The 19560-nt window shown below is 53.4% G+C and overlaps 5 protein-coding genes across 5 annotated transcripts; 4 read left to right on the forward strand and 1 right to left on the reverse strand.

Annotated features, from left to right (window-relative positions):
- Window positions 1–433: 433 nt before the first annotated feature.
- Window positions 434–1869, forward strand: W97_02608 (uncharacterized protein; the record flags this gene model as incomplete). Its single annotated transcript, XM_007780508.1, has 5 exons — window positions 434–806; window positions 861–975; window positions 1080–1196; window positions 1248–1570; window positions 1634–1869. 5 exons carry the CDS (start codon window positions 434–436, stop codon window positions 1867–1869), a joined length of 1164 nt encoding a protein of 387 aa, XP_007778698.1.
- Window positions 1870–2873: 1004 nt separating this feature from the next.
- W97_02609 (uncharacterized protein) lies at window positions 2874–3845 on the forward strand (the record flags this gene model as incomplete). The annotated part of the gene is made up of 1 exon (XM_007780509.1): window positions 2874–3845. One exon carries the CDS (start codon window positions 2874–2876, stop codon window positions 3843–3845), a length of 972 nt encoding a protein of 323 aa, XP_007778699.1.
- A 1584-nt stretch (window positions 3846–5429) lies between these two features.
- W97_02610 (uncharacterized protein) lies at window positions 5430–6548 on the forward strand (the record flags this gene model as incomplete). Its single annotated transcript, XM_007780510.1, has 3 exons — window positions 5430–5568; window positions 6305–6472; window positions 6526–6548. The coding sequence occupies 3 exons, from the start codon at window positions 5430–5432 to the stop codon at window positions 6546–6548; spliced, it is 330 nt and encodes a 109-aa protein (XP_007778700.1).
- Window positions 6549–6885: 337 nt separating this feature from the next.
- Window positions 6886–7272, forward strand: W97_02611 (uncharacterized protein; the record flags this gene model as incomplete). The annotated part of the gene is made up of 1 exon (XM_007780511.1): window positions 6886–7272. The coding sequence occupies one exon, from the start codon at window positions 6886–6888 to the stop codon at window positions 7270–7272; it is 387 nt and encodes a 128-aa protein (XP_007778701.1).
- Window positions 7273–16660: 9388 nt separating this feature from the next.
- W97_02612 (uncharacterized protein) lies at window positions 16661–19201 on the reverse strand (the record flags this gene model as incomplete). Its single annotated transcript, XM_007780512.1, has 2 exons — window positions 16661–16810; window positions 16913–19201. The coding sequence occupies 2 exons, from the start codon at window positions 19199–19201 to the stop codon at window positions 16661–16663; spliced, it is 2439 nt and encodes an 812-aa protein (XP_007778702.1).
- Window positions 19202–19560: the final 359 nt, after the last annotated feature.

Genomic DNA, 19560 nt, shown 5'->3' on the forward strand with positions numbered 1-19560 from the left:
AAGACGCTCTCTCCCCGTGTTTCGAATACGTCACGCAGTCTTTCCGTTTGGTGGAGGCGACCCAGACCTCACCATTTCCGACACCCACACCTGGGGCCCCACTGCTTCTACATTCCTTAATAACGACACCAATCCCCTCGACCATCACGCAGCAAAGATGTCTTCCATGGAGGCTTCAGTTCTTACTGCGCTTCGGCACCGCGAGGTGGCCGCAATGGGCAAAGAAGGCTCGGATTTGGCTGATTCGGGCGTGCAAGGCGAGGGCGATTCCAAGAGCGACATGATACGTCTGCCATGGAGTCGCAACACTCGCTCCTCGTGGGTCCTGAGTGTAGGATGCGTGATGGTAATCATCACGTGCCCTTTCCTGATCCACATGACTTGGATCGCGCTTGAATACTTCGACAGCTCGCTTTCTAGGGCCATAGGCACCATGCTCGAGATGGGCCCCGTGCCTTTCTTCATCGAGTATGTTGCCGTTCCGAGCAAGCAGGAAATCCTCGGATATGGCCTATGGCTCGTCTTTCAAGGAACGTTATACGCCTACCTTCCGGGTCGATCAAAAGGACGCCCGACTCCTGCGGGGCATGTCTTGGATTATCACACTAATGGATTCCTGGCATGGCTTATCACTACCACTGGTTTCATTGCGGGAATCTACTTCGATGTGATCGACCCGACCGTTTTGGTCAATCATTGGGGAGGATTGGTCACCATTCTCAACGTCTACGGCTTCATTCTGGCTACTGTTGCATACCTGAAGGCTCGATTGGCGTCCTCGCACCCGAACGACAATGTTCACCTCGGTAGGAGCAATATCCAATTCCGATGACATGCAGAATGCTAACCCGCTGTATCAGGAAATTTCTGGTATGACTTCTTTATGGGCGTTGAGTTGAACCCACGCTTCGGCCAGGACTGGGACTGGAAGCTCTTCCATAACGGCCGGCCAGGAATCATTGCCTGGACGCTCATGTAAGTCACGTTCTCCCCCGTCTTGGATGCCTGAGCCTGCCCTTCGTGTTCGTAATCCTTGGGAAGCTTTCTTTCTGATGGGGACTTACTAACCTCAACCTTAGTGACATATCTTACACTATGTATCAGTATCGTACCTTCGGCTACGTAACGAAGTCAATGCTCATCGTTGACATACTGCAAACCTTCTATGTAGTGGATTTCTTCTTCCATGAGAGCTGGTAAGTAATTCCAACTCTGCTTTTACAAAACCTTCGCTGATCATCTGGAAGGTACCTCTGGACCATCGACATCGTGCTCGACCATTTTGGTTTCAATCTTGCTTGGGGTTCTGCAGCCTGGCTTCCCACTATCTACACTCTCCAGGTCCAGTACCTTGCACGTCATCCTGTGGAGCTGTCCATGCTCAACGCAGCAGTCCTGCTCCTCACTGGGTGCGCAGGCTACGTTCTCTTCCGCTCCGTGAACAATCAGAAGGATCTCGCCCGTCGCACTGAAGGCGACTGCACAATCTGGGGAAAGAAGGCACAGATCGTTCGCGTCCAGTATACGACCACTGACGGCCGCACTAATCAATCCATGCTATTGTGCTCTGGTAAGTAACTGCGCCGCATTCCATCCGCTCAATGGACTGTCGAAAAACTGACCACGTGATCAGGTTGGTGGGGAATAGCACGCCATGTCAATTACGTTGGTGATCTGATGCTGTCTTACGCTGCATGCGCCACCTGCGGCTTCACGCACCTCCTGCCCTGGACCTACGCCATCTTCATGACTATTTTGTTGGTGCACCGCTGCCTGCGTGACGAGGCAAGACTTTCCGCAAAGTATGGAGACGGTTGGAAGGAGTACTGCAAGGCTGTGCCGTACAGACTCATCCCCGGCATTTGGTAAGCGGCTGAACGTCGGACTTGCCAGGAGTCACTTCTGCCTGCATGCTCAAGAGGAAGAATTTCAATCTCTGTCAGATTGAGGAGCAATACTACTTCTCGGCTGGCTGCTCGCAGAATCAAGGCGTGGACGGCATGGATAGATAGATCTTTTTGTGTGTGCATTGGGTGGTGTGAGCGGTGTGGGTAGAGGGTTGTTTTCTCTATTGCCACTTCTGTTACTATCACAGGCGGCTGGGAGAAGTGGTCGGCATAATGCTCAAGCGTAGTATCAACGACTAAGCATAGCGTTCAGAGACAAGGTAGAGGCCGTGGCCGACTCGTGGCAAACCCTAGAAAAGCTACTTTACAATGGAGAATATGATTCGTAAAGCTTCTCAAGACTCCTGATTTCCACCTTTGTGAGCAAACGTCTCCTCAATGCTACTGGTCTTGAGGGCTTTCTCCATCATGACAAACTTCATTAATGTCGCTCATCTACGACTACTGAATTCGTGTTTAAGTTACACGAAGCCTCCTCAATCCATATCGAAGCCTCTTCCGGGTAAGCGCAGATACAGTATCGCCCTTTGAGCGTGACATTACTCAGAAACGAGTAAAGTTGTCTGCTCTCTAGCACAAGATTCGTCGACTTATCCGCCGACACACAGCGCGACCGACGTTGGTGGTACGCTAGAGGGACGGTCCGTGGTACCAAAAACCCATATCGTGGAAGCCACCGGGTTAAACAACGCCACGCAGCGGGGCTGGCCCACGTGGTCTCTCAACATCTTGCATGACGGCCACTGTTGAGGCCGGCAATTATGGCATTGACCGTAGAAGATGGTTTACCTTGTGGGGTTCGTTCACTGTCGACCCATGGTTCATCAAGGTGGGTCTGTCTGGAGGAAACAGGATCAAAGTACATATACCTCTCTTCTGTGCTGCTGTTCTCTCCCGCATTCAAGTTCCCTAACCAAATATTGCGGCGAAAACACTTCCATCGAGCGGACCCGGTAAACCTCTAAAATGGCATTCGAGGCCTCCCAATCGCCAATCCAAGGCGACGCCATACCTCCAAGCTATAGCGCGGTGGCTGATGAACATAGCGGAATAGATATCCTTGAGACGATATCATCGATAATGTCTAGAGAGCTTAAGTCGCCCCTAGGCGAGTCTTCGCCTGATGAAGTGCGACGGCTACAAAACTTCCTCCTCTACACCCTCGCCGTCGATTATATGGCGGAAATTGCAGTCAGCCTGAGCGCGGAGGACCAGCTTCACTTCCTCCAAGTCGCAGATTGCCTGGGATCTCTCTCTCTGAGCACTGAGGTCGTCAACCCAACCGAACAGGACCGACAAGTCCTGGGACCGTTCTTCTGGACGCATCTCCACAAGCCGGCACAAGCCCTGGGGATATCATCGGATATCGTGCTCCTAGCAATATCTCGCTTCCGTCAATATCGCGATGTCACAGGCCGCTATAGGGGAAGTGTCGAGATGATTCGCCATAACTCCGGCTTGCGGCATCTTGCTATCAAACTCTTCACCGATAAAAATTTCATGATCATACAAGTTGCTCGTACCCCGAAGGAGGCCGAAATCCTGATCCACGCATTAAATGATGTGCAGGGAGAATTTTTCGAGTCATTGGATTTTGGTGCCGCTGTGGAGCTGCAGCCGAAGCAGGGACTGGATGAATGGTGCCACGCTCACTTTGAATCCTATACGCTGACCAAGGAGGGACGGTACTACCAGGCACAGCAAGAGCAGGGCACGAAACGCAAACCGGTTCTGCAAATGGTCAAATCCTGCTTACAAAGCTTGAAACAGCTAGCAAGTCTGGAGCGGCTCAATGAACTGCTGGGAAGGCCCAGGATTACACCAGCACCCACAACGACGCCGTTAGATGAAGGCGATCGGCTTTCGGCTGCGTCTTGTTTTGATCCAGATTTTTGGATGGGTGGGAAGGGGAGGAAGTACTTTGCGCACATCGTGTGATGTCTTCCCTTATCTCACTCTTCTCATTTGATGGAACACTCCTTGTACACGTGATCAGGAAGTTCATGCGTATGGGCCTTGGTGTTGTTTTTGTGGGCAGTTACTTGGCTGTTTCTTTGGCCTGGATTGTTTGATCAATCCTGTTTTCACGAACTCGATGAACTGTACGAGTGCCCTGCTTGGAAACAGCAAGCACATACAATGTTGGTGTCAGTTTGCGATCTGTCCACCTTCTGGCAGCACGATCACACCCCTACCCGTAGGAAGGACCTGCGGTTATCTCACAGATGATTTGTTCCCATAGTGACCAATATTTGACGTTGAGTGGTGGACCGAGACATCAAAACCGTGCCTAGCAATAGACCTTTGCGGCGCCACGGACCGTTCCGTTGGGGTTTCACGATGTTCCATGGTCCGCATGCGTTGCATTTCTACAGCGTAGCGATGCCCCAAGCCGGAGAATGGCATGCCAACCGGGACGGGCAGCGTGGCCCATGAATAGGAAAATCAACTCATGCTCGTCTCTTGAATGTCGGGTCTCACGCTGCATGCATTCCTAGATTCTTGCAGAGAAATGTCGCCCTGACCCGGACTATTGACGAGCAGTCCCTACACACATCCTTCGGTCATCTCCGCTCGCTCTGACATCGCCTGGAATGTTCATACGGTAGAGGCAGTGGCTTCTAAACAGAGGGTCTCTGCAGGGGCTGTGGAGTACCAGGTTGGGCGGGATATTGCATACTGGCCCTTTAAACGCCCGACTTAAGCGCATGACAGTGGTGCATAAGATACGTTCTAATGCCTGTGCAGCTCCTGCTTTGCTCAGGAAGTTCTGAGCCTGGGCCCGTTTAGGAGCGGTATGAGAAGCGCCGGCTCAAGGAAGACGAGTGCGAGGAGAGAGCAGCCGGCTTCAACAATGCTTAGGGTGATTAAGGGCGACTTGAGTAATGTCTGGTTCTGTGGACTGTGTCAATAGCGTTTGCAAGATTTGTCTGCTCTTGCGCTCTATCAGCTTCGTATGCAGTGCTGGCTGTAGTCGTAAGCGAGCGTCAATACATGCACTGCTGTTTGTTCTTTCAAACATATCAGCAGCAACCCGCAACAAATCACAACGACCGAGCCAGTCTTGAATCTTTTGACAACGCGCACATTCTCGGAGGCACGTATGTGCAAGGTGAAGGGGTTCCCTTTGAGCTTTAGAAGGGTAAAGAATAGCTGCAGTTCTAGTGAAGCTGACGCTTCTTTTACATCGCAGTCCGGAGGGATCCCGGATCGGCTGTCTAGACACAGAGATTGTCACGATACATCAGCGAGCATTACACGTCTTCTAGCCGCAGAGGCATCCGAAACACACACGGTCCTTCGCTACATTGCTAGATCAAGCGCTAGCTCAGAAAGAAGATCTTAGGGGTAAGTTCGTGTCCGTAGCTTCTGCAAGCCATCTAGATCTCTGCTTACCACTCGTCCAGGGCCCTGATGATCCGCTCCATGTCGAGACCAGTCTGAAGTTGCTTGATTGCGTCGTTTTGCAGTTACTGACCGGTCCCGCAACTGCAAACGAAGTTCTCTTCGCGGTAGGACTCAATGTCGACAGCGGAGAACTGGCCGGGAAGAAACAAATCCGTTCCGCCAGCGGCTGCTCCGTGGTCAAATGTTGCAAGAAACTCGCGCTCTGAATCTGAAGGGGAGATGTTCGAGAAGAAGATCGAGAAGGCAAACCACCGTAACAGCCGGCACCTCTCCTCTCTCAATCATGGTTCCCAGCTAAACGCTTCGCTCCCAGGCTTAGATCTTCACCTCCGCCAATGAGCGCGTTTCTCCACCAGTACCACGCGTCACCATAGTGAGCTCCGTTCCAAACCGCTTGTCGTCATGTGGTACTCGCCGCTACTCGCAGAACCGTTCGGCTGCGTCGAACACACCCCGAACCGTGTCGTTTGATCGGGACCTCCGCCCATCGGCGGTCTGACGGCACTGCCTGCGAGAATGGCATTGAAGGTGGTATCATTTCAGAACTGCCTCAGTGTCGAGCTGGACTGGGAAGCCAACGAAGAACGCTCATATGCCACATATCTTCCTTTGATACGTCCCGGTCTCGTGCTGTCCGGCCGCGGTTCCATGTCAGCAGAGCTTCGCTACCGTTCTTGAAAAAGGCTCAGAAAAGTGTTCGATGCTTCTCGCAGAACCGGGCATTCACTTCAGCAACAGAATACAGCGCCGAAGCAGCGCAAGCATCCGCGTTCTTCCTCTTGACCGCCGCACACAGTCTATACAACAGAAATCTTCAAGCGGACGTTGATGTGCTCCTTGAGTAAGATACAACTGCCAGGACAAATATCCCGGGTACCGCCCCGTCTTGGGCGGTCCAGCGTGCATACCTTGGTGTCCTCTCTGCCGCCGCAAGTATCGATCCCGCGCTTGCAAGCCAAGCGCGCAAGGAACCATTGAACCAAGCAAAGTCAGTGATGGACCGCCGAAGCCTGCGAAGGTTCCGCGCAAAGTGAAGGCGAACAAGGAGTTAGAGGCCGGTAAGAGCAAGTGGAGCGAGTTCCAGATCGAGGGCAAGCTGGGGAAGATGGCGAAAAAGGACAGCATGTTCCGGGCGCCGGAGGGTGTCAACGCCAGAGGTGTGTTGCTACGTGTCGTATCATCCTATTTTGTTTCGCTAATATGACTGCAGTGGGCTTCACTAGCTCTGGTTAGGCAATGCGAAAGGATCCCACTCGGGGTAGACACATCTACCAGGTCGACGACACTGAAGGCTATTGAGACAGAGATGAGTGACTCGGGGGACGTCTGAAGGCGGAACCGCAAGAGTTCGTTGACATGTTCCATATCAGGAGAAGCTTCGCTGAGATAACGTCCTTCGCAGGAACGGGCGAACACCATACGCGATAATTATCTTCAAGGAGCGTCTCGAAACGTAAGTCAAGATATTCGCATCCCGCATCATCCGCACTCCGATGCAACAGCATGCAAAATGCTGAGCATCAGTTCTTGAGGGATGCTGTCCACGCACGGTCTTCGGTTGGTCCGTACTATGTTCCTGACGTCCGCAGGAGTACTTCTACACTGCGCTCATGAAGTATCGAGACGAGTACTTGAAAACTACGCCAGAAGCCCTGGTGGCGGAGAAGATGACGCCCTCAATGGGCTTCGGCATGTCCAGATCCCACAACGAGATGCGGCGCAGACGCCCGTCAAACGCCCAGTGGGCGCGAACGCTTCTTCACCTGCGCCTCCACCCGGGACGCCAGTCAACCTCTCGTTTAATGTGCCTTCCTCGTCCAACGTTGCCGGTCCTGAAATGGGGGACATAATACATGCGAGTTCTGGCGGATTCTCCCGTTGGGCCCATCCGGAGGGAACGGAAGAGGGCACTAGGCTATTCGGCAAGCGACAATCATCACGAGAAGCCATCGTCTGAAGAAGAGAACCCGCCTCCGCTGCCCACAGGTAGCCACCAGCGGTCGAAGTCCGCGTTCTCCGTCTTGAACGACGAACACTTGCAATAATGGCATAGATTGCACAAGCTGTCCTCGGCAGACACAACCTAGTGACTGCTCCCGTCCGTACGTCCTTCTCATCAGTTCCCGAAGATGCTTGATGCTGACCGTTCCCAATAGCGTCTCCCTCCGCCAACAAAACAAGCTCAAAGAGCAAGGGTATGGACATGGCTGAAAATGGGGTGGAGGTAGTGAACAGGTGGGAGCAAGACGGCGAGTTTGGCATATCTGAAACGAATTTGATCCGGATGGGTTTCAGCACAGTTGGATTGGTCTTGATTGGCCTCAACGCCACCCGCTTGGTCTGTTTTTGATTCGGAATGGAGAGATCGATGAAGAAACGCGTAGGAGTGGCGCTTCAGCAGCACGTGTGTATTGTCTTCGGACGCAGAATGATAGCCAAAGTTTTTCTATCTCATATGATACTGCCTCAGAAAACTCATCGTCTGATGTAACGATCTTGCTCGAATGGAAGACTTGTGTCTACGGCCTTCGGTGACACTGCGTTGCCTAGCTTCCCATACCGGCGCTTGACTGAGATACATGTAGATGTTCGTAGAGCATACCTGAGGCGCCTTCCATTCAATGCAAGCCGCCGTGCCATGATATTGCCGCTTTCTTTCGGCTAGTGATTCTCTTGTAAATTGTAAAATATGGCAGGGAGTATCTGCTGTCTTGCAACTACGCTTTGTCCGAACTCAAAGGCGTCTCCTCTTAGCTCCTCGCCCGGTGCTCCAAGAGCGGACTGTCTGGATGCGAACGCAGGCATGGGGCCATAGTAGAATGCTAGGTTTGCCTTGCTGAATTACTGATGCAGCAGGCTCTCAGGAGTAGACGACATTGATCACCTGCAAAGTTCCACTCAGTCTCTGTTCCAATGCAGCGCTCATCATAGATCCAGCTCGTGTGATTTTGTAGGCGCTGTGCTGGGAACTGGTTGACTATAAGGAGAAGCGTAGAAAGCTGCACTGGGCTGCCTAGTGGGTAATGGACGCGAGCTGGGCGAGACCAAGCAGGGTCTTCAGAAAAAGCCGTGGGAGGTCGACCTGTTGAGCAGATCCAGGGGGCCGGAATCTGCTGAAAGCCGTTATACTATGAACTGGAGCCATACCTGCAGGACAGCGTAGGGACTTGGCGGCTTGTTCAGCCCTATGGGTTGATGGGGAGCAGCCTGAAGTTCGCTTCGTCGTCATGTTTCCTCCCCTAATTTCGTTCAACTTTTCAACAAACATCAACCCAAAGCAACCACCAACTACCACCACTCTTTCTTCTTTCACACTGCACAATGAACAGATACCTCTGCCTGGTTGCTGTCATCTTTGGCCTTGCGTTCCTCTTCTACATTCTGGAACAGCTGAGACTTCCGCACTCCAACCCGTTCCGTCACTGAGTTGTAAGTAACTAGATCTTCATCTTGGCGACAGCGAGTAGGACAGGCGGGCGAGCAAAGCCGCTACCCTCACCACAATATCCAAACGCCTAGAGCCGACCTTGTTGTCGTGAGCTGCTAACCGTGAGGTGTCGGACTTCAGACCAACTCGCCTTCACCGCTGCCTGTCAACAACCCTTCCTACCACAACAATTTCAACACCTGTAAGTACAGCGGCAGCGAGTCCATCGGCAGGAGCAGTGCTCGGTCTCTGTCCGTCTTCCGCTCCATGCACACACCGGCGTGTGTCTCAACTGACAATGACTTTGCCGTCTAGGTCGACTTCTTTCTCCATCACGACAATGACAAAGGCGGCAAAGCAATCATCTCGGAGTAAGAGGCTTCCGGCATCATGGTAAGACAAATATCTCACATCTCACTTCATCTTTTCGGCTGATGACCTCCAGTCTCATGGGTTCAGCAGGCGGCACCTTCCAAGCCATGGCTCATCATTGGCGACTACGCCACTCAAGACAAAGCACGTATGCTGACACAGACCGGTTCACTGTCAGTGTTGAGAGAATGGGTAAGATCTGCCTTGGCCGTGTTCGTGAGCCACCTTGGCTGTTTTGAATGAAATTTTCGGTGAGCTCGAATTCCAACGCCACCAAGCGTGGTGACCTCAGCTGTCGCTGAGCACTGCGATGGGGGACCATCTGCTAATAGCTCGATAGACCTGTCTTGCTTTCAAGCGGCCCGGTAGATGCGGGACTTCCGCTGACTGGCGGCGTCCAGATCGCCTAACCTTCAGCGCCGCATCGACGCGAGGTATGCTGCTTGCACGCAAACATCTGCTGATAGCCTGGAGCAGCCTTACAGCAGGTAAGTACTTCTCGGCAGCTCTCAGAGCGTCTGATGGGTGGACTATCGCCTGCAACACCTCAATTGTTGCGAAGGCAAGTGCTCCACCCTAGAGAAACCACCAAGGAGCAGACCCCTCAAAGCCCAAGCTCCCTTCAGTAGCTGGTGCTTTCTTTAAAGCTCTACATTTGCTTGTGCGACCGACGTCCGTTCCGTGAGCGGCCACTGACTTGTACCAGTCCCTTCTACAGTTGTGTCGACTTCATCGGAGTGACGATCTTTTCGACAACTCTCGAGACGCACGGAGGTGCTGACTGTGGCTTCAGTAGCAGCTCATAGGTATGTTGAAGATCCACCACATCTTGCTGGTTTGTGCCGAATCCGCTGGCCATGGAATTCCTCTTCGCGAGATGCAGAAGTCGCTAACGTTTCTCGTGAACAGTCTTTCAGTGCCTCCACCACACGCAATCACCACAACGGCAGCGCAACAGCCGGTCTCGAAATCGAAGTCCTTTTCAGCTCGACTCATACAACGGTAGGCTGGCCCACGCCATGGGTGGAAATCGTGAATGGTGCAGCAGCTGACACCGTGGAGGACATAGACATGCGTCGTATCCGGAAGCGCACATACTCGTCCACGAGCAAAGCTCCACAGATCCCGATGGAGTGGCAGCAGCTTCTATTTTCCCCATTGCGCCCCCGGCTTTATGTGATGTGGACACTGACGGTACCCAGAACTCCTTCCTCTCGGACGCCCACAATGGAGACCGACGCCTGCGGTGTGCTGCCGTGACCCGGCATCGGTGAGAAGTTTTTGACAGCCGCGTTGTGCTAACAGTGTCTCAGAAATCCACACGGGCGGTGATCAGTATGTGACAAGCTTCTCACATCTCAGTGATTCCACAATCGTCCAAGTCTTCATACTTTTTTCTCACAACCCCGGTCCCGCTGTTGTATTGATAGCCGCTTCGGCTGGTTGTCAATGCATTTACCCGGAGCTCTTCCATACTCTGTGCGGTAACAGCGGGGCCGGTAGATTCTCCTTTTACGTCTCAGTCATTTTCTTTTCGTTCGAGTCTTGCTTTTTTCGCGACACCGGTCCCGCTGCTGCACTGACTCCGCTTCGGTGGTTGTCACTGTATTATCCAGGAGCTTTCCCCTTGCTTCGACGGGATGCAGCGGGTGCTGGGTAGATCAAACTTAAGCCTTTTCCTTCATAGGCGAGCCTGTTCATTCACAGACCGACGGTACTCAAGTCAGCCTGTGCTTTCCAAGGCTTACATTTCTTTCTTCATTCCGGCCTTCTCTGATTAGAGGGTCTGGTTCCAGAATGCCTAGCGTAGAATGCCGATCACCCCATTGCATGGTGCCTTCTTCGGAAGGTTATCATGTATGTTGCTCCATAACGTTCAATGTTGTGTTGAGCACACTGGGGCCGGTAGAGCAATACGGCCTTGCTCCCAGTAGTTTCAGTACGACGTACCAGGCTGAGCAGAGAGTTCGTAGGCTGATGGAAAGGTCGCGAGCTTTCCTGCCTGCCGGGGTGGGTAGAGGGTTTGTAGGCCGTTTTTTAAGGTCGCGGACTTTTCTGCCTGCCCTTGGTCTTAATGTCGAAGCTGCGCTAGTTCGAGGCTACATTCTGTTTTCAGAAGTATGCGCGGGTAGGCTGGAGAGACAAGGGCTCCTAGTGTGACTTGCGCTACTGATGTTCGATCTGGGTCCCGAGCGGGTGATATGCGAGGTGGTTTGTGCTTGCAATTGCCTACGCTCGCGGTGGATGTTTTCTTCCTTGCTCTTGCTAGTGTCAATCGTATGGCGGGATCGAGTTGCGAGGAGACAATGCCTGATACTCTTCTGACATTCTCCACAGGTATGCTCCGCATGTTACCGGTGTTCATCGATGAAGCAAGCTGAGTTTTCCCCGTCCGTCATGCGACTGAGTAAACTCCACTAAGAAATGACAGCAGGGAACCGTGGCCGAACTGAAGTCCGTTCGAATGCTGCAGAGCTCGACTGCGATGGCCACCGCTGTGTGGCGGACGCGCTCCGGGCTCGCATTTGGACCTGGTAAGTACTCTTCACTGCATCAGAGTCCCGCGCATTCCAGCGTCCTGGATTGGGTATTTTGAGTGCCTCGGGCAACATTCAGGATATAAGCAAACTGATCTTCCCCTTGTCACCCTTGCGAACTCCGTGCCATCATTCCGCTTTCGACCCTCGGCAGTGCGCTCTGCGAGCAGTCTTCGGACGCGTTCGCAGGTTCTACGTTTGTCGGGCCAGGTGGATGGCTAGAGAAAAAGCTGAGAGATACTATCCTAAGGAATCGGATAGAGGAAAGCCGAGTCCTTCTAAGCCAGCTGACATGACCCAGAGTCTTGAGTGAAGTTGAAGAGCTGAAACTGACTCAAGTAGTTTCCAGTAGTGGTTTGCAGCCTCTCAAAGCTGCTGTAAGGAGCAGGGAGTCGATGCGAAGGAGGTTTCCTGGATGTCAAGGGCTGTAAACTCCTCTCCCCATCGATCACCAAGCTAATCCTTGTGCAAGCCAAGCAGGCGTCTCTTCCGGGCCATGAGCTCCTTGCTACCGCGGTCTACGACCTCTGCTGTGGTCCCGGACGTTTCCGACAGGGCCGTGTGGTCGTGGTCGCATGCGCGCAGAAACCGGCCTTCGGGTTCTGGTTCTCGTCTATCGCTTGATGATCAGTACGCTGAGTCGGAGATTGATGCTGCACCATCAGTCCGTGGCGCTCTGCGTCCACAGACTGAAGTCCGTCATGGCTTTTCCTGAACCTGTCCCATGTAAAGATATTTTGGGACTGGAGAACAGAGCAGCCAACATTTTGAATTTATCGCTATCAGTCCAAGTTTGACCGTTACCGACTGGTCACAAGTCTCGTCTTCAAGTGCTACTCCATCGCTTGTAAGACTCGTAGGCCGGTCGGACATTGATGGTGTCCTTTCTGTCTGAGACGCGTATGCGTCAAGGACGGAAGTCCGCCATGGCTTCATTGACTCGTCCCATGTAAAGACATTTTGGGACGGGAGAACAGAGAGCCAACATTTTTGAGCGTCCATTGCAGCAGCGTAGTGTAGTTTCAACAAGCGATCCAAATGCTAAGTTCAAGTGTTGATCGTCACACGAACAGTGGTGATTCCAAGGCTTGGGTTTCCCGATATATATACTGCTCTTTATGCATATCAGCCAGCTCGTCATTGCATGGCTACCTGAAGATGTCGGCCAGTGGCCTCCACAGTGTGCGCGCGAGCTTCGAAAGATTGCCTTGCATCCCTTCGCACTGGGCTGGCCACACGCAGCGTCAGCCGCGCAGCGCCGTAGATCAAGTCCGCTGATCAAAATAGCAAGACGACGTGAGCTTAGTCATATTGTGGCAATTTCAGCGACATGTTTCCTTTTTCTGTTCTTTTTTACGTCGTTGTGTTTCTCCCCTGTCCTCTCCCTCCCGTCCCCCTTCTTTATCGGCCGGTGGTTCGCGAAGCTTTCAGCAGATTGCTCGCGTCCCACGACTCCCATCACAGTACGCGGTAGTCTTTCCAAGGCCGTAGATCAAACCTCCTGGAGAATGGTACGGCAACACGGCGGAGTTCCAGTCGTTTTGTTGAAACTTCATGGTGACAACTTTCTCTACGTTTTGCAAACAGCTCATTGATGCATGACTGTTTCCGAGAGGTCGGCCAGTGGTGGCCGCAGCGTGCATTGCGATGCTGTCGTCAGATTGTCTCGCAACTCATCATGCTGCGGGGAACACGGAGTGCCGTAGATCAAAACACCGGAAGGGGGTTTCAGCTTCTTCTCCCTCCGGGGCTGATTCAAATGACAGCTCGGTGCACTCCACCCTTGATGTCAGCGTGGATCAGCGACATCCTTTTTGATTGTGTTGGCTTTGAGTTCTTCGATAAGCGACTGTATTGAAGGTCTGTCGGCCCGCGGTCGCTGCAGTGTTACGAGGCCTCACAGTCTATCACGCTGCAGTAGCGACAAGCCGTAGATTGAGACATGGAAGGGAGCTTTCCTCTCTGTCCTCTCTCCGAGCTGACAGGTCTTGCCACACGGCGCAACTCATGTCGTTGTGTTCATCAGATCAGAAGAATTCCCCTTGTTCCCGTTCGTGTTGATGTCGTCGGACTCTTCGATGTGCAACCGTAGTGGGTCGATCGGCCATCGGTGGCTGCGGCGTTACGTCCCAGTACGCTGCGTTAGCCATGAGAGTCGTGTTCGAATGCTGGAGGGTCTTTTGGTCTCGGTGTCATCTCCAGGCTTGTCTGTACGACAGAACGCCACAACTACTGTCATTCTGTTGGGTACACCGAGTCAGTGACCTGGGTTTCGTTACTCATAGGTTGTGATCGAACTCGAGCTTACTGTCGGCGGAATTTCCTTTGACGTTTGGCTGGAGACGTCCGCATTCATCGGCGGTCCGTCCGTATATATGTACATACATCAGGCCTTGCTTCGGTGCGTAGATCTGCCTCGAGAAATATTACTGGACGCCTTTGTTCAATGCGCAAAGTCTTCTTTTCGAAGTTCCTCGTTTGCAAGCCGTGCAGCGTTGCCGGCAATAGACAATGTTATTCTCCAGTTCGTCAACTTCCTTGGAGGGCATACACTTGGTAGGCCGCAGAAAGGAGGCCACAGATACGAACATACCGCAGTCAGCGGCTGCTCGCATTGGTCTCGCTCGACAATGAGGCCGTTGTCGCGCGCCGTGGTTGTGGAAGCCGCTGCGATTGAAAAGGCAATTCGAGGACTGCGGCTCGGTCATTCTGCAATTCCTGGCACCAGATCGGAAGGCGACAGTCTTTGAACCTATTTGTGGCGCTTTCAAAATGGTAATTCCATCGCATCGTTGTTGCTGCAGCTACGCATGCTACCGGTCGGTGGTGTTGACATGTTCCAGCAAGGTCGAAGAGAACACACTACGAAAACTTCAGCTGTAGTCAATCTGGATTCCTGCTTTTTCGGTCAAGCGGATATCCTGCAGGCCGGTCGAGCTCTTCTGGCCGTCGGGGGCGTGGAACTTTATCCATGAAGAGCAACGATTTGAGGGATGATGCGGGTAAGTGCGTGTCTCTTCAATGCAGCCGTTCTGCTAATCGATGAACAAACGCTGAGTTGACAGCCGGAAGATCGAAGAGAGATCAAGCCAGTAAGTAACCGAGATCTGAATTGAGTCTGGCCTTGATTAATGCTAAGAAGACATTCCGGTTGGTAGTGGTGATGAAGGTGAGGTTGGAACAAGGCTCCGTGTTGACAAGGATCCCCTTGGTCTCTTCGGGCAGACAGGGACATCAACCACCAGTCACAACCATTCTGGACAACCACCACATCAAACCGTCGACATTGGGAAATCCTCTCCTCTGAAGAGATCTACTCGGCGCATTGCAGCAGAATCCCTCTCTCTTGAAGAAACGACCTTTCAGATATGATTTACACCTTCGTCATACCGCTTCTTTAAGCAAAGGGAGATCCACAGGCTCTGAGCGCTTCAGCAGGCCTGATCACCAATACATCCAACACTACCTCGTCTTGCAGCTGCATCTCTCCGACGTCGCGGGCCATGGAGCCGTCATTCAAGCCAACGCGCAGGTTCACTACATTTACAAAACGGCGAGGAGCCGAGTCCTTGATTCTGAATGACCCAGGGATTCAACACCAACCGACTCCGTCGAGCAAAGATTACCTTGTCACCGAATAGCGGAAGTGAAGTCTTTGCTGATAACTAAACTCAACATCCGCTTTAACCTCGATATCACAAGAGGCTCCCGGAAGAAAGCGCGCCCCATTGGTGATCGTAACACAGATCTGCATCATATCATATTGCAAAGACACACCAGTGTTCCGGTGATAGACAGGCTAAGCAATGCTTGTACAACATCCTCCCTTTCTGTTCATACAAATTTCTCCTCGTGCGCTGTGCTGAGCCACGAAATTGGAACTGCTGACTACCCAACCTCCAAATCCGATTTCTCTGCCAACCCGCCCAGAACATCGAACACGGAAGCAGTTTCATCGCTCTCATGGCATGCACCCACCGAATCGAAATCTCCGAGTTCAGCCACCATCTTACAGCCGATATTTACGCAACAGGCTGAGTTCTCATCCCTCTGCCAGGTAAAGAAAATCAAGCAGGCACATTCCACAGCCGCAAATCCCTCTGATCCTTCGAGTCCGACATCACAACTCCTATCATATAGGTCTTGATACGCCCTTCTAGACTCCCGAAAGAGTCGCTATGGCCCCGAGCCTGTTTCCGCTGACTCGCGAGCGGAAGCGGTGCTGTATCTAGCTTCTCTGGTGGCCATTAACATGCGCCTTGGAATTGCCAAAAGGGTAAGTTATTTGAAGAGAGAGGGAAAGCTATGAGGCGTTCGTAACTCTCAGCAGAGCCTCGGTCAGAACGACAGGTTCCATTGAACTTGTGCTCTCTTCTCCACTTATACCCAGTGGATCAGCACAGTCCGCTGATGTCTTTGACAGCGAACGATCAAAATTGTTTCATCGCATGCGTCTTTCCCTTACACTCCGTTCGGAGATCATGCCTCAGTCACGTACCGTAGCTGTCCAAGATTGCGGTCTTTTTTGCACTTTACTTTTTGCTTGTGTGAGATTGACCAAGTTCACACGTGAAGGCGTCCTCTTCACTACTGAAACTCCGGGAGGACTCAATGGAAGAATCCCAACGCGCCGCTGCCAGAGCCCTCACCCTTTCATCAAGCGCGCAGAGGCAAAAATCGTCTAGTGTTCAGTAAGGGCGGCACATTTAACGGTGAAGCAGCTAGAAGGTGTCTCACAAACCATAGCACTCTATGAAAGGATCAAGAACGATGTCTTGGGATTGCCTCGAGTACTTGAGGACTAAACGTACAAGTGATCAAATTGGTATCATGCCCTCCCTTGAAACAAAAGCCGATCTTTGCCCCAGGCTCCTATCCCGAAACCGCTGCTCCTCCATGATGTTATCGGGTCCTGCTCTAATGGCAGCCCCAACCCTGACTAAGTTCCATGCTCCCCGTGATGCCTTCCCTTACCCATTACGCCCACTCATTTTCTCGTCCTCCCTGTTTTACCGTCTCCCTTTCGGCGGGTCACTCATAGCATGGCCCTTCTCATCAATCGCCAGCTTCTTGCGGCAGTCAGGACAGTACCACTTCGCGCGCCTCGGCGGAATATCCGTGAGACCCACACACGGGAGGTGAAACCACTCCGTTTCGCACTGTGAAAGCATCACGCATTAGCCATATTGCTCAACAAAAGCTGACAGCTTCGATGCTGGCCGGAAGGATAGGCAGAAAGATGAGATGGCAGAAAGACTCACATCGTCGTTCTCGCACGCAACCATAGTCCCATAACTCACATCCCCACAAACACAATACCGCGGCTCGTTGGGATCAATGTCCTCCCCGGCCTCCTCCAGTACAGCCTCGATTTTCTTCTCGCCTTTCAGCTCTCCACCTTCTTTCTTGCCGCCCTTTTTCCGGGGCGCCGCTTTGCGCTTCCCGACGCTGACTTTGCCCTTTCCGCCATCTTCCTCTGTCACCACACCCGGCGCTGGCCTCTTGCCTCGCGTACGTGTCTCCCGCGCTGGCATCTCGGGAGGCGGCAGAGAGACATTGCTGCCGCGACGGCGGAGGTCGCGGCTTTCGCGCTTGGTGGTCGGTTCGACGGATGCGGCTTTCGTGTTTGCTGCGCGGGCGTTTGGTCGTCTGCCAGGCGCAGTAGTTACAGGCGGAGGCGAAGAAGGTGGCTGAGCCGTAGTGGCGCGACTTGATGGACGGCCATTCGGGGGTGGACTTGATGCCTTCGGTGTCGGAGCTAAAGATGCGCGACGCGAGCGACTGGTCGCTGCTGTGGTGATGGCGGGGACCGGAAGGGGTGGTTTCGGTAGCTGCTCGGCGGCGGAGGTCTTGGCGGTTGGTGAGGGGGGTCCGGGTGTGGGCTTGCGGCTGGCGTGCGGAGGAGCGGGTTTTGTGGGTGAGTTTGATGGACCGGCGGGGAGCAGGGGCACTAGAACGGTCGTCGTCTTAGCTATGGGTTGAGTCCCGGCAGAAGAAGTGAAAGGTGTATCCTCGGATTGAGGTGGTATGGATGTTTCGGCTGTGCTAGATGGTGGAGCAGGAGGCGCGAGCTTGATCTTCTTGGGGCCACTTGGACGGGCGCCAACTTCGTGGGCGGCAGACGACAGGTCCTTGCCAGCGACCTTTGCTGGCTCGGCTGAGCCCTCGCGCTTGCGCTTCTTGGATGATTTGGGCGGCTCTTTCTTCTGAGCTGTGCCAATGTCGGGTAACATCTCGGCTGGTTTGTGGTTGAAAAGGTTCTTGAATATATCTCCTGTAGCGGTGATCATTCGGCTGGCCTCCTCAATCTCTATCGCATCCCGGGCTGCCTGTTCTCTTGCCATGGTCTCCTTCTTCAGCTTCTTCGCCTCATTCAGCTTCATGCCTCGATTGGAGAGGTTCACATCTGTGTTACCTAGAGGCTCAAACGTGGTCTCTCCAGGAGCTAAAACCTTCTTCAGAGGATCCATCGGGTCTTCGTCGATAAACGGATCGCCGGTGATCATGCACCTCTCCTTCTCCCTCTCGTAGTTTTCCCGCCCACGGCCCTTTTGTGTCAGCTCACGCCTGATCATTGTATCGCTCGGATTCCAGATCGCGTTCTTCTTCATCGTCTTTCTTAGCCAGGCCATCTCGTACTCGGTGAGCTTGTGCCAAGGGGCGTGTCTGCTGCCCGGTTTCGCGTCTGGTGGAGGAGGATCGAGCTTAGCCAGCGCATTGCTTGTGGATATGCCGGCAACTGCACTGTGTACGTTCGTACCCATCTGCCCTGGCGGCCGGATCCGAGGCGCCTTGAGTAGCTTATTCCTCGGCTGCTTCGGTACCTTGACGCGACCTGGCTTGCCACCACGCTTAGGTTGCGAGGGGGCATCTATGCCGTTGCCTCCATCGCCGACGGGTGAGGATTCGCGCGATTCATCATCATCGTCGGACACTGTATCCTCAATGGGAGAACCCAGCTCTGGGAGCGGAAGGATCTCACCAGGTACAATCGTCCTTCGACCACCATGACTCAGTCGCGCAGCCGCTGCAACTGGTCTTGCGCCCAGCGATGGCCCGTTGAGTGTCAGACGGGGTGTCCGTTCGGCATCCGTCCTCCGTCGTAGCGCTGGCGACACTGGCGGCGGAGTTGGATCGCGCGATGGCGGCTCCGGTAAAGCTTGCAGTTTCTTCTTGATGGTCCCAAGCCTTGTGCAGTGACGCTCTGCGACATCGTACAAACGTGCTGCTTCAGCAAGGGCGGATTCCCTGCAGTGTATGGCATGATCTAGCGCGGCTGAAATCTGCTTCCGAAGGGCCTGAGGATCGACTCGCTGGTTCGCAGGTAGAGACGGTAGGCTGCCGTACACAGTGGTAAGATTGTGGACTCTCTGTGTGTTGTCGAGGTACGTTTGATCGAGCTTCCTGATCAAGGTAAGGGAGCGTATGAGGTCGGAAGGGAAGAACTCGGTGTAGTCGTGAAAGTCAGTCACGGTCGCTTGCGCGTCGGGGTCGAGAGGTAGCTGGCCGCCGAGCTCCGGCAGCGCATTCTCCATGTCTACATCGGCCATGGCATGGTGGTAGGGACTGTTGGTGAAGAGTATTCTCTGGATACGGCGCGTGAGCTGAGGTTCCTCTACGCGTTTCGTGAGTCGTAGGAGTGAGAGAGAATGCCGTGGACTCGGTAGCAGGTGAACGGCTGCTGACGTCGATGCGCTCTGCGGGTGACGCGCGCGCGGTTGCATGAGGCGCCGCGGAAGTGGACGGGGATGGGAAAACGTGGACTCCGAGCCTTGGCATCTGTGGAGTGAGTTTCGTGATAGAGGTGGCCTTGCAATCATGGCGGTAGGAAGCATAGCACACTGGTTCTCCATAGTGATCAACGACATGCTGTCCTGCAGTGTTGTTCCATCGTGCATCGATGGGCTGA

Source organism: Coniosporium apollinis (assembly GCF_000281105.1).
Source record: "Coniosporium apollinis CBS 100218 chromosome Unknown supercont1.10, whole genome shotgun sequence".
NCBI classification, from domain to species: domain Eukaryota; kingdom Fungi; phylum Ascomycota; class Dothideomycetes; genus Coniosporium; species Coniosporium apollinis.